Source organism: Babylonia areolata, chromosome 27, assembly GCF_041734735.1.
Source record: "Babylonia areolata isolate BAREFJ2019XMU chromosome 27, ASM4173473v1, whole genome shotgun sequence".
NCBI classification, from domain to species: domain Eukaryota; kingdom Metazoa; phylum Mollusca; class Gastropoda; order Neogastropoda; family Buccinidae; genus Babylonia; species Babylonia areolata.
In genome coordinates this window covers 26622225-26637224 of record NC_134902.1, presented here as the reverse complement: position 1 = coordinate 26637224, position 15000 = coordinate 26622225, and the positions used below count along the sequence as shown (strand labels likewise).

Genomic DNA, 15000 nt, shown 5'->3' with positions numbered 1-15000 from the left:
CAGTGTAGCAGTACTATCATTAGATCAGTGTAGCAGTACTATCATTAAATCAGGATCACAATGCTATCATTAAATCAGGATCGCAGTGCTATCATTTGATCAGAATGACTGCTATCATTAGACCAGTATCACAGCGCTATCATTAAATAACTATTGACAGTAGTGTCATTAGACTAGTATCATAGTGCTATCATTAGATAACTATGGCAGTGCTATCATTTCAGCACTGTGGCAGTGCTATCCTCAGAACCGTACAGCTGGCGACGTGACAAGACAAATGGCGGGACATTCGGTGTCTTTCGACCAATTGCACAGAATGAGGTAAATTGATCTGCACAGTGCGTTCGAGTGAGCACGGACGGACGCACGCACACGCTTTCACAACACACACACACACACACACAAACAAACACAAAACAAAAAAACCCAGGATAACGGCGGCTTGTCACGACATCTGTTTCTTTCCGTATTAATTGGAAAGTCCTGACGCGGCTTCAATAAGATAACGAAGAGTCCGTTGTTAGAGTTTCCTCAATGACGACGAGTCCGTTGTTACAGAATTTTACGAGAAAAGGGCCCTGGATTTGAAAAAGAGGAAAACAAACCAAAAAAAGAAAAAAGAAAGAAAAAGGAAACAAAACAGAAAGGAGAGCGTGGAGGGAGGCTGGGTTAGGGATGTGGACGGTAGACAGGAAGGGGGGGGGGGGGGGTACAAAAAAGGAGTGGGAAGTAAATCAAGAAGGCATGGGTGTGGGGTGTGAGGGCATCAAGGACACAGAGAGTGAGAACACACTGAACACTGAAATGTTTAAGAGAGAGAGAGAGGGAGGAGGGGGTCAGGGGGAGGCAATATGTGGGGATGGGGTTTATTGCGTCTTATTGTTCAATACATTTTTCGTCTGGCACATAAAGCATGAGAAGTGGTGTTTTCTTGTTGATGCTTTGCTTTGTTGCTGTGTGTGTGTGTGTGTTTGCTGCCTCTGCAACCCTTGAGCGCTGGTTGCCTACATGCATAGATAGTATATCTATTTGCTTTGCAGAGACATTCAGAAAAGGGAAACGATCGATGTTCAATCTGTATGCGAGTCGGAGGGGGAAGGAGTGTGAGGCGGGGCGGCGAGAAAGACAGGAGAGAAAGAGAGAGGGGAGAAGCAGACAGACAGAAAGCATACATGTACAGACTGAATACACATACATTATTTATAGTATGTTAGTGAAATGTTAGTGAATACATATATTCTGTGTGTGTGCGTGCGTGTGTGTGTGTGTGTGTGTGTGTGTGTGCGCGCGCGCGTGTGTGTGTGTGCCCGGAAAAGAAAGTAGGAAGACAGAAAGAGAGGCGGGGCGGGGAAAGCGGAGTGGGAACGCCAGATCAGGACACACTGCAAATACAACTGAGTCATATTCTATTAACCCGTTCCTGTTGACATACGCATAGCCTGTCAGCAGTTTGGCAAAGCACTCATGATAGGCGCATATAAAAAGTGCGCGCAGCTAATTCCTGCTGGCATACAGAACGACACATGAATCCATCAGAACTGAAAGGGTGCAACGATAAAAGCGCAGCAGCAGGAATACGACTGCTTTGTGAACACATTACTCGCGATATAAGCGGTTAGAAAATCGTGTAGTGCGTGCTCTTACCACTTGTATTGTTCACAGTTGCATGTTTTTGTTGGCATGATTCGTTTTTGTTTTTTGTATTTTTTTTCTTTTTCTTTTTTAGTCTTTTTTTTTCATGTACTCCATGTGAGCCTTTTCCGCATTAAAACTTCATTTGACTGTTTTATTACGATTAGTGATTTACACACACGTGCACACGCACGCACACACACACACATGTATATATACACAAGCACGACACGCACACATGGATTAAACCTGGACTCCACTGATTTCTAATTCACACACACACACACACACACACACACACACACCGCGTCAGTACTTCTCAGTTGCCAAGCCATATCATGGAAGGATGAAGCTGAACAATGAACAAAACGAATGAGAAGACAATCCGGAAAAAAAAGGACGAAGACGAAGATAATATCAAGGACGGGGTCTCCGATGTTAATGAACAAGAATGGCAAGAACTACGGGAGATAATGAGAAGATGCTGCTGCTGCTGCTGCTGCTGCTGCTGTTGATGGTGATGATAATGATGATGATGCGACTAATGACGCTGATGACACTGACGACGACGACAATGAAACTGACGATGAGAATTCATGAACACTTACTGTCCAAACAGGGCAGCCTTGAAGGTCTCGGAAAACCCGTAGAACTTCATGGTGAAGAAAGAGGTGACCTTGGGCAGACTCCCCATCAATGAAACCTTGGCTCATAAAGATTTCACAGTCAACGCAAACTATAGTCATACTAACCACACAGACCTGCGATTCTGTAACGACTCACCATGCCAGTCTCTCTCTTCAGACTCTCTCACTATACACGATACAAATTACCACTGGATTCCAAGTGGGAAACAAGACACAGCGGTCCACGTGGTGATGATGATACCAGTCTGTATCAGTATATGTGTATGAATTATAATCTGTCAGATGTTATCAGCAGCAAATACACACGCGCGCACGCCGCAGTTGTCCGTTCAGTCCAGAGATCCCGTTATATATACCAACGACGAGGAATTGTGTGACCAAACGCAGGCGCCCGATATTCTAGATTATGTGTCACTTTAAGTTCTAACTCTCTATTAATGTAGATCCGGAGTAATCGCCACGTGCTGATCCGACTGTAGCATCGACAAAATACGAGTGACTTGCTACAACTGACGAGAATGACAATCCGACCAAGCTGTAGGTGGCACGTCACGTTGAAAATGACTCAGTGACCATCGACCACACACACACACACTAAAAAAAACACACCAACAGACGTTTTCCGGTCACACCAACAACCCAGTCATATGCACGAACCACCATAAATCTTACAACCACACACACACGTTGTACAATAAACAGTGTATCGCGCGTAGCGAAGCGACCAATGGCGTGATCGCGTCAGGGTCAGGTCGTCGGCATAACAAACGAGTTCTCACACTCACCTGATCGTTCCAGCTGGGCCCACAACCTATTTTTAAGTTCGCCGTACAGTGTGTGGAGTAGTCAGGGGCGGAAGTTGACAAAAAGCAAACAAGGAGTGTTTTGAAACGGTCCACAGTCAGCACTGAAACGCACGCACGCACGCACGCACGCACGCGCGCGCGCACACACACACACACACGCATGCACTTTCGAAGGGGCTTGTTGGGGGGTTTGGTCGGATCCGAAGGAGTGCTCTCAATTCGAATGACAGACATGTCAACTGGGGGGAAAAAAAAGGAAAAAAGAAAGAAAAAGAAACAAAAAAGAAAAATGAAAATAATAAAAAGAGTGTAGCCTGGGACACGGACGAACTGAACCCTGTCACACCACCAGAATGATTCACTCTGCACATATAAACGGGGAAGCTTTGACAGTAACGACAGGACTAAAAAAAAAAAAAAAAAAGGATGGGGAAGAAAATACGATGGCGAGGGAAATGTTTCAGTCTTTTGGTCCAACTTTAGTCGACTTCTTTCCTTTTTTAATTTCACTTGTTATCATCATCATTACAAATTTCTTCGACTTGTTCTCCAGTTCAATATTAACAAGATTCATTGATGTGTGGGATGCAAGAAATTACTCAATAAACTGTTCCAAAACCCTGATAAACACCCGCTCTCTCTCTCTCTTCCCCACCTCTCACTTTTCTATCACACGGCGCGGGCGCAGGCATGCGCAAACACACACACACACAGAGGGGGGGGGGGGGGAGGATACGCACAAGGAGAAATAGAGAGAGAGGAGAGGGGGGAGGAGGAGGCGTATTTCGCCATTCTGGAGCAAGGCTGCAGAATGGTTTCGTCGCTTATCTGCCTATACAGTGTCCGTAAGGGTCTGGGTTCGAATCTCTCTCTCACCCTTTCTCCCCAGTTTGGAAAATAAAACTAAGCGTCTATGAGACGATAAACCGAGGTCTTGTGTGCAGCACGCACTTGGTGCACTGAAAAAGATCCAATGGCAACTCTGGAAAATTGTTATTTTCAAATCCACTCTGACAGGCACACACACACACACACACACACACACGCACGCACGCACGCACACACACACACACACATATATATATATATATATTGTTTTCTGCATGCACTCAAGGCCTAAGTGCGTTGGACTAATCAGCAATCTGTCAGGCATCTGCCTAACAGATGTGGTGTATCAAATATGCACAAACACACACACACACACATATATATATATATATATATATGCGTGTGTGTGTGTGTGTGTGTGTGTGTGTGTGTGTTACTTGTATTTCTTTTTATCAAAACAGATTTCTTTGAGTGAAATTCGGGCTGCGCGACACTACAGCGCCACCCACTTTTTGTATTTATTCCTACGTAAAGTCTTGTCTGTTTTTCCTATCGAAGTGTGTGTGTGTGGTGTTGTGTGTGTGTGTGTGTGTGTGTGTGTGTGTGTCGTCCGAACGTACTGACGCCTCCATGAGAAACAGAAACTGAAACTTACAGTTCGCCTAACACATCTCCGACAACTGTACTCACTATGAGTCACGCTGCGTCGTCCAATGAACGCGTCCCAAAAGTGGATCGCACCCCTTAAGGTTATGAATGCTACTGCCAGCACCGTTGGCTGTGACGCGTGGCCTTCCCCAAAGCACGGCTCACCAGTAAAAGTTCTTCCACAACGTTAATCCGATGAGAGGTGATGGTGGTGGACGGGGTGGGTGATCAAGGTGTGGGAGGCGGTAGGGGGAAAGATGGGTGTGTGAGTTGGACAGGGGTTGTTTACAACGTCCCGGAATATTTTACTGACATTACCCTCGGCGTAAATGTGACACTTTTTTGTTGTTTTTTAAAGTTCATTTTCATAGATAGTGTTAAAATTGTGTGACACCCCTCCTTCTCTGTAGTTTAAATAGATCTTTGTTTTCAAACGGAATACAACAGTCACTGACAGGACAACATGAAATTGTTATGTAAAATCCTGTCGTAAAAATGTATTCATAATGTGTACAGAAACGTGCATGTGACAGATGTCTTCACAGCTTGAAACTGATACACTGACCAGATTTTCAACAGAACGGAAGTAAAAGATGAATGGAGTGAAACGATAGTACGAGAAATGACTGGCTGAAAAAGCGACATGCAGTTCCATGTGGGCAATCGTCACATGGTGATGGTTCCTTCTGCATGCTCTCTCTCTCTCTCTCCACTTCTTCTTCTTCGTCTTCTTCTCTTCCTCCCTCTCTCGCTCTCTGCCTCAGATATGTATATAATAAGGAAACGAAGTTTAAGTCCGCGATTCTTTCTGTATTTAAGCATCGTTTGCCCCGCTTGTCTTTAAAGGGTCTTGTGCCTTTCCAACAGAACCATCTCGCTGCCTCTTCCCCAAATCCCTTCTCCCGCACGCTCTACAGCTTCCTTTCCATCCTCCCTCATCCAGCACTTCTGCACAGATCAGGATAACCACCGCCAGGCCAGGTTTCACAAACGACATACAGATCGATGAGGACAACAACAGGCCTGCCCTCCTTAATGAAATCCAAGCTCCAGGCGGTATCGTGATCGATCCCTCAGCCACCTCCCCGAATTCATACATGCACATAATCATGCTCGTATGCGTCTTGACCGAGTCTGTTTACCACGTACAACTCTGCTATATCTTCTCGTATGGCTACGTCACACTTTTTTTTCTTTTTGTTTATTCATAACATTATTACCAGAGCCATGATCCGCATGAAACAGGATGAATGAAACCCTGAAAGAATGAGAATAAAATCCTGTGAACTCGATCCTATACCAGTCTCTGTCTTTTTCCAGTGTGTCTCACAGCTTCTCCACACAATCACCAATATTGTCAACTTGATCCTATACCAGCCTCTGTCTTTTCCCAGAGTGTCTCACAGCTTCTCCCCACAATCACCAATAATGTCAACTCATCCCTTCTTACTGGAACGTTTCCATCCACTTTCAAAACTGCAATCGTCCAACCTCTTCTTGAGAAACTCAACCTTGATGCAAACATTTTGGAAAATTATCGACCAGTTTCAAACCTTCCTTTCCTGTCCAATCTCCTTGAAATATCTGTCCTGAAGCAGTTCAACAACCACCTTTGTTTCAACAATCTCCTCCACCCTTTTCAGTCTGCCTATCGTGCTGACGACAGCACCGCAACCACTCTCCTTCACATCCTGGACAATCTACTGCTAGCGTCCGACTCAGGGAAAATTTCCCTTCTCACTCTTCTCAACTTGTCAGCCCCCTTTGACACGATAGACCATTCAATCCTTTCCTGTCTTCACTTTACATTTGGCATGAACGGCAGTGTTCTCAACGGGTTCAAATCTTACCTCACTGATCGATTCCAGTCTGTCATCGTCAATAATTTCCAGTCTGAACCTGTTAAAATCAAACATGGTGTCCCACAGGGATCTGCTTTAGGCCCAGTTCTCTTCACATTGTACACGGCTCCTCTCGCTGAAATAATCAACCACCACAATGTTAGTCATTATTCCTATGCTGATGGCACTCAACTTCAGAAGAGTGATACCCATGAAAATTGTCCTCGCTCTTGCAAGAAACATCTGAATGCTTCCTGGACATTCAAAACTGGATGACTCTAAATAAGTTACAATTGAATGCAGACAAAACCGAAGCAATGATCACAAGAACAAAACAAAAACTCTCTTCCATCACAACTGACAAAAATCAAACTAGGCAGTACATCCATCCCTCTTTCCAGCTAAGTCAGGAACCTCGGCGTTGTCCTTGACAACAAACTGTCCATGCAAACATTTATCAGTCAGAAATGTCAATCCTGCTACTGTCAATTGCGACGCATCAGTTCCATTCAGAAATATCTGTCCACCGACGCAACATCTAGACTTGTCGTTTCTCTCATTCTCTCTCGCCTCGACTACTGTAACTCTCTACTGTCTGGTTTGCCTGCTTTATCCATTCAGTCCCTTCAGCGCATACAAAACTCTGCTGCCCGACACGTCCTCAGAAAGAAAAGAACTTCCTCTTTCGCTTCGTCAGGTCTCCGCACTGAGCTCTTTCAAGTCTGGCCTTAAAACCCACCTCTTCACAAGATAGCCTCCCTCCCCTGCCTCTTCCTTGTCTTCAGTTTCTTCAGTTTTAGAGTTACGCATGCGTGTGAATGACTGGTGTGAAAGCGCATATATTTGTCTCTGAACACGATTCAACGCTACACAAATATTATTATTATTAATACTGTTGTTGTTGTTGTTATTATTATTATGAATGATTCTCGTTCTTGCGACTGAGCGCTCGCGGTTTTAAAAGACGTTGAGGAACATGTTACACTTTCAAACGGGTCAGTCGATAGCACACAGCTCTTTGTCCAATCAGGACGAAGCTGGCTTAAGTCCATCACCTTCCAGTGACAAAGAAAATTATATGAGGCTTGTCAAAGAGTATTCCTCCAGAAGTGAACAAAGAGCCCTTACCTTTGCAGCAAACAATCATACCCATCTTAAACACACATCTATTCGCACGCGCGTACTTGAAGCTCTTCTATCCTTTTTTGTTTCATTTTTTTTTCTTCCCCGATATCACACCTCACCTCACCTATTCGTTGAAAACTTGATGTCGCCAGTGAAGACAATGCCACCACTCTTCTCTACCTGTATCAGTCCCTCACCGCTCTCTGTGATTCCTGTCCATTCTTCATTTCTTGTTATAATATATTCATTGTCTTCCCACCTCTGTCTGTCTTAAGCCATTATCGCTCTTCAGTGAAAAGACGTTAAACTGTGAACGGGCGCGCAATCACATACATTCCCACAAAGTATATATACAATATACAGAAAGAAAGAGAGAGAGAGAGAGAGAGAGAGAGAGAGAGAGAGAGAGAGAGAGAGAGAGAGAGAGAGAGATTTAAGTTTACCTGAAGACATAGAAGCCGGTATTAGTATATATTTATATTCCTTCACTGGCAGCCCTGGCGCGACGGCGAATTCTTCACACACAACATATATATATTCGCTACCAACCGCATGACAAGTTGGATCATGCCTATGGTAATTCAACCAAAATTTGATGTAAAATAACACCACTTTAGTCCAATGAAAGAACGACCACCAAACAGTTCAAAACTCTATTTTCTTTCTTCTTTTTTTTCTTTTTTTTTTTTTCAAATCAAGTACAACCCACACACGGTTGTCTACACTGAGTTCACTCACGCGCATAAACACATCAGACACGTCTTATCATCTCGAGCGTCAAACGCTGAGAGAGAGAGAGAGAGAGAGAGAGAGAGAAAATGCTTGCCCTATTCTAGAAATACGAGAAACAGACAACAACAAAAAACGGACGGGAAGGAGAGAGATGGGGGTTGGGAAACGGGAAGGCCGGGTTGGGAAGAGAAAACAGACCTGTATCGATGCTTTTTACTTACTCATTTGTGGTCAGTTCTGTGAGGGAAGGAGCAGGCAGCGTAAGAGAGAAGGTGACAGCAAAACAGGATAGTGGTCGGAATCAATGACACCCCCCTGCTCCCACCCTCTCTCTCTCTCTCTCTCTTTCATTCATTATAGAAAATACACGGAACTCCCTGGATGACTAGGTCTCGACCGGCAACCACCGCACCAGTTAGTACTAGCTTATCGATTGCCAAAGGGTGGGTTTAAAAAGTAAGACTTATTTGTTTCCCCATCCATCTATCTACGTTTAACAAATAAGACACGTTAGCCTCCCCCCATCAGTCTACTTTGTACGCTCGAACACTGTTTCAATGCACCACTGCACACGCGTTTGGCGCATTGCACTATTCCATCCACGGAGAACTCAGACACTGTCTGAATTCTAGCGGGTTTGGCTTTTCTGAATGAACATTGGGCTGATTTCGTCTTTCTCTGTTCTTTTCTCTTGTTGTTTTTTACCTCCCACCCCATCCCCACCCCACAAAAATGTTGGTGGCTGAAAATGTCTTTTATGGACTTTAAATAATCTTTTCGTCCAATTCTTTTTTCTTCTCTAACAAGCCAGTTACCTACTACGCACAGCTCCTACAGGCAGTCTATTGTGAGAAACGCTCTCTCCCTCACATCCTCTCTCCTTCTCCCTCTCCCCACACTTTTTTGTGGCGTTAGCGTTCTTTGACATCCCTCTCTTGTTATAGTTACAAGTCTGATTTTGTTTACTCCCTGAAATCGGAGTAATGATAACTCCAATGCTTCGAATCTGAGTTAGATTTAGAGCAACCTTAAAATGTTTCCTTTGCTCTGTGTGTGTGTGTGTGTGTGTGTGTGTGTGTGTGTGTATGTGTGTATGTGTGTGTGTGCGCGCGCGCGCGGGCGTGCGAGCGTGTGCGTATGTGTGTGTGTGAGTGTGTGTGGATATAAATTTATGTGTGTAAGTGGAGTGAGTAAAGTTCACCAAGTTGCACTGCGCAAGATTATGCACACAAAATGACTCGTTACTAAACTGTAAAGAAGACCAAGTAAATAACTTTTCTTTATACAGCTAATCAACCTGCCCTGCGCGGATGGCAAATGATGACTACCAATGCCTACGCTTAAAAGATTACACCATCTCTCTCTTCATCCGCCACATCCGTGTTGTATGGAAACAACTACTCTCACCGCCGCCCCACCCTTTCCTCTCAATCCTACGATCTGATCCTGTCACGGATACTTTACATACATGTACAATCGACCACCCCTCGCTGTGTCTCTCTGTACGCCCCTCCCCCTCCTCCTCCGCCACCTCTACCCCCACCCCCCACACTTTACCTTAACAAACATGATAATTGCAGAGTGGAGGGAAACATGCAGAACAGTTTTTCGGACGAATACTGTTCACAACAATCAAATGAGAAAGAGAGAGAGAGGGAGGGAAGGCGGGGGGAGGGGGGAGGGAGGGAGAGAGGGAAACGAATCTTATTCCAAGAATGTGTTCGAGATAAGCTATAATGTTTTTCTTTTCTATTTCTTTCGTGTGTGTTTTTTTTTTTCTTTCCCTTTATTTTTTTTTAACATCCAACCCATCCGCGGAAAAAAGAAAGAAAAGCAGACACAAAAATAAACAAAAATACTCAAAGGGTAAGATATAGATAGAAGGTAGTGCGATGAATACGAGATGGCTGCAATCGCTTCCCTGTACATGATATATATATATATATATATATATATTTTTTATTATGCATCACCGGTGTGTGCTGTTGGTCGCCATCCAACCAACAAAACACGCGCGCGCGCGCTCGCGCGCACACACACACACACAGAGCAACTGCTGGCCGGGATCGGTGCGAACGAGATGCACGTGCAAGGTCCTTTTGGTGCCTCCCCCCCCCCCCCCCCCCCCCCCTCCACAACAACTACCTGGTGAAAAGACCGTGTTTCCAGGACTTCTTCAGACCTCCTGGGGGTAAATTCCACCCCCCCCCCCACCCCCCTCCCCCCCCCCACACACACACAAACCTCCCCCACATACAAACCTCCCCCATCCCCTTCTCTTCGGTGTGTGTTCGAGACCCAAGACGACAAAAATGGTTTCATGACGTAAGCAGTGTGCTCCAATCAACACGCGAAAAAGACGCGTGCGCCCTTCCTTCCGTCCTTCCCTCTTCAGTACACCTTTAACGCCATTCACAACCTTCCTCGTCACTTGACTTTTCTTCTTTTTCTTTCTTTTTTTTCCCTGTCCCCCCCCCCCCCCTTCACCTCCCCTCCCTCTCCCCCACTACCGTTCGTGGGCTTTTGCGTGCATGACCGTTTTAAACCTGCCATGTGCTGTTGGCAATCATACTTCGTTTTCGGGGGACGGAGAAGGGGGAGCTGGTGCATGCTGGGTATATCCTTGTTTCCATAACCACTCGGTAATTCCTGCGCCCATCCTCCCCACTAGATAAGGAGTACACAACAATGATAATCAACATGTGTCCACATGCACAATCTTGGTGGTCTGCTGCTGAGGATCATAGTGATACAGTTATGTACATCGAGGCCAATGACACGATTTCGTACACAGACAGAGAATGGGAAAGCTATAGACGAGAGAGAGAGAGACAGAGACACTGAGAGAGAGAGAGAGAGAGAGAGAGAGAGAGAGAGAGAGAGAGAGACGGGGACAGAGACTGGAGGGAAAGTAAAAGAAACGGAGGAGAACAACAGATAAGAGAAAGAAACATGCTGACGACACACTGCTGGGCTACTAGTATCGAGCGAAGCGAGTGATCCAAAGATCTTGAGGAAGCCACAAGACTGGCGACATTCCAGACCAGGCAGGCCGAATATTTTTTCTCTCTCTCAGTGCGTATCACGCATCGTGCCAAGTTGGAATTGATTCTGCGAGTCCCATCACCCTCTCCCCAACCCCTCTGCCCCATTCACCTTGATGTGGGCGGGACAGGGATCGAGATGCTGGCAAGCAGGTGGATGCCTAGGCGTGTGTGGGTGCGAGGGTGAATGGTCGGAGGTTGGATGGGAAAGCAGGGGAAGGGAAAGACACACAGTGCAAGTAGTGAGCGATGCAGGCAGGCGCCACCACGTACCGCCGAACTAAATACTATTCCCCGAAAATACTGATCTACCTTCCGGCCTTTCTTTCTGTGTGTGTTGCATCATATGTGTCATTAGATTGATATCTCTGTCTCGCTGTGATTGCATCAGTGTTGGTTCTTTGTGAGAGACACACTTCATATATTCACCAACAGGCCCTCGCGCGCGGCGAACACACACACACACACACACACACAAACACACTCACAGTATACACCCATGACAGCAGCGAGTGTATGGGCTCCACAATTCGATGACAATGATGTACAGTGATTGGGTCACAATCACACAATCACCTGACAATGAAATCAGCGTTAACTCGATCATTTGCAGAGGACGGGAAGCCTCATGCATCAGTCGACTGGTGCCCGTTCTCTTTTTTCTTTCTATTTTTTCTTCTTTTTATTTCGAATTTCACGAACAGTTTCTTCTTCTTCTTCTACTTCTTCTGCGTTCGTGGGCTGCAACTCCCACGTTCACTCGTATGCACACGAGTGGGCTTTTACGTGTATGACCGTTTTTACCCCGCCGTGTAGGCAGCCCTGCTCCGCTTTCGGGTGTGTGCTTGCTGGGGTATGTTCTCGTTTCCATAACCCACCGAACGCTGACATGGATTACAGGATCTTTAACGTGCGTATTTGATCTTCTGCTTGCGTATTCACACGAGGGGGGTTCAGGCACTAGCAGGTCTGCACATATGTTGACCTGGGAGATCGGAAAAATCTCCACCCTTTACCCACCAGGCGCCGTCACCGTGATTCGAACCCGGGACCCTCCGATTGAAAGTCAACCCTTTAACCACTCGGCTATTGCGCCCGTCACGAGCAGTTTCAATGCCCTTCATTAATCAATCAATCAATCAATCAATCAATCTCTCTCTCTCTCTCTCTCTCTCTCTCATACACACACACAAGTGCGCACACATACACAAACTGAGACTGAAAGACGTTGATATGTACTACTGCAGCTTATGTTCACTAACAACAACGAAGACGGCGATGATGATGATGATGATGACAACAATGACGACGTGAAAGACGGAACAGACGTCGAGTACAACTTCATATCGGTTTTGTGCGTGTGTGTGTGTGTGTGGAGCGGGGGGTTGTTGTTGTTTGTATTTTCTTTTAAAGAGATAATAATAACAATTAATAATCATAATCAAAAAGAAAACTAAGCGTGTGTGTGTAAGGAAAATACATCGATCTCGAGTTGAAAGAGGAGACAGGAGGCTGGTGGTAAAAACTGTTTGGGCGCTCAGCATCACACACACCACCACCTAGTAATTTAGTATCGACAGGGAAGTAATCTTGAATGGAAAGCGTGCTGAAGTCAACGGGCGTAAAGGTTGGAGCAGTAGTGTGAATTTTTTTTGGAACTGACATAATTGGGTGAGGGTTACACACTACACACGCGCTGGGCTGTCTCCCTCACCGGAGAGGGGAGGTCACGTCCCCTACACAGTTTCACCATTGCTTTTATCTAATGACGGGAGCCAAGGGTACGACAAGGTTACCGACCACCCTTTCCCAGTACAGCCACCGGTGTTAACCGGGCCGGGCGCGAACTACTACGCGGCACACAGAACTCTGCCGTGGACAGATGCTGGATCGATTCATCAAACGAGCAAGCGAAATAAAAATCAACAACTCTTGAAAATGCTAGCGACAGTAACTGATCCCGTACAAGCAATAACCGAGAACAATAAATATATTATCTGCCATGCAAGTGTTCAATTAATTTGAGCGACACAACATAATTCTTGTGAAACTGTGATGACAACAATGCATGCCAATCTACCTACACCGATCAGATTTTTTTTTCTCAAAAATTTTAAAAGTAAAATCTGTCACTACAGTCTGACTCCGCTGATTTAAAAAAACAACAAAAAACAACCACCTCAGTTCATCAGCTTGGAAAAACAACAACCCAAACACAAACAAAAAAACCGACTTAACCTTTTAGATTACTTCAAAACAAAAGCTAACAAGCCCTTAAACAGCTCTAGCTCTGCATAAAAATAACTGACTGATAACTCCAGGATCAAGAATATCAATAAGTATATTGATATGGTGAGTACTGAAATCAATTTCCAAATTTATATATACTATACATGTGAAATGTACTAAAAACAGATCACAAACATTCACAGACATGTTCTGCATCTCTCTGTTGCTGTCAAATGTTTTTCTTAATCAAAATTAATTACTATCCTTTAATAAATTTCTGGTGCAAATTTCTATGAAATAACACATTTTTTTAAAGTCTAAAGGAAAATGAGAATCAGTGTAACTACCTCACTTACAAGAGACTCCAAGAAGACGAAAAAAGGAGGAGAATAAAAAGATGAGGAGGAAGAGAATGAGGAGGATGGGGGGAAGGGGAAGAGAAGAAGAAGAAGTAGTAGTAGAAGAAGTAGAAGAAGAAGAAAGAATGGGAAAAATAACAAACCAGGCCAGACAAAAGGCGCACCACATGGCAGCAGCAATAACGAGCTACACACTATTGAAACTCTCTGCAAAGCGCACAGACATCAAATAATCCATTCATTTCCTTCCTTTCTCTGACATTCCCCTCTCCTCAGCTTTTCAATACTGATGAGTAAAATGCCGATAGCACAGCAGCTGGACACTGCAAGATCAATGAGAGCCCAAATCAATGAGAATGACTCAGCAGCATCATGAAGCCTCTAATGGAAAACCCTGTGCACTGACTGGTCACCAAGACACTCCTTTGCCCAAAGTGCTGCACATGAATGAAGATATTCTTGACCAAAACATGATTTTAATTGAAAAAAAAAAAAACCCTCTTGGTCTTCCTGTTTTTAACACATGTACACTTTCATGTTTGGGAGTTCGCTGTGTGTGTGTGTGTGTGTGTGCGCGCGCGCATGTGCGTGCATGCATGTACGTGTGCAAGTGTGTGTAACAGATAAGACCAGCTGCTCATGACTGCTGCAAGTGCAATACAACCAGTATAAGAAATCACCACCATCATTACACAAGTAGTAGTAGTAGTACTAGTACTGAAACCTACCCATCATTATGATTGCAACTACAGAAGGCAAACTAATTAATACAATAAGCTTTAAGTTTAAGTTTAACACAAATCATAATCATTTTCATTACTGATATTATCATACTGAACATTAAAACTAGAAGTCTTTATTTTTTAGTAATCATTTAATCTTAAACTATTCCAACTATACTTGCTCCATTTCTGTTTGAAGTTTGTTCCAAAACTGGCAGCTTCACCCATGGATCATCAGCCCATAACCACATCACAGCCCTGTTGTCATCCAATGTGCACACACACACACACTCATGTGACACTGTCATCCCCTGTACACACACACACACACACACACATAGTGACACACACACACACACACAAACACACAATATCATCCAATGTACA

The 15000-nt window shown here is 44.6% G+C and overlaps 1 protein-coding gene across 3 annotated transcripts in view; it reads right to left on the bottom strand.

Moving 5' to 3' along the window:
* Window positions 1–15000, bottom strand: part of LOC143301521 (MOB kinase activator 2-like) — a 72299-nt gene that overhangs the window by 52581 nt on the left and 4718 nt on the right. Inside the window, exon 1 of one of the 3 annotated variants that reach the window (XM_076615872.1) lies at window positions 2241–3039. The exons of the other annotated variants lie outside the window; for them this stretch is intronic. Within the exon in view, the coding sequence (XP_076471987.1) occupies window positions 2241–2326 (86 nt within the window). The 5' untranslated portion in view covers window positions 2327–3039. Of the gene's footprint in view, window positions 1–2240; window positions 3040–15000 lie in introns of those variants that run through there. 3 annotated transcript variants of the gene reach the window in all.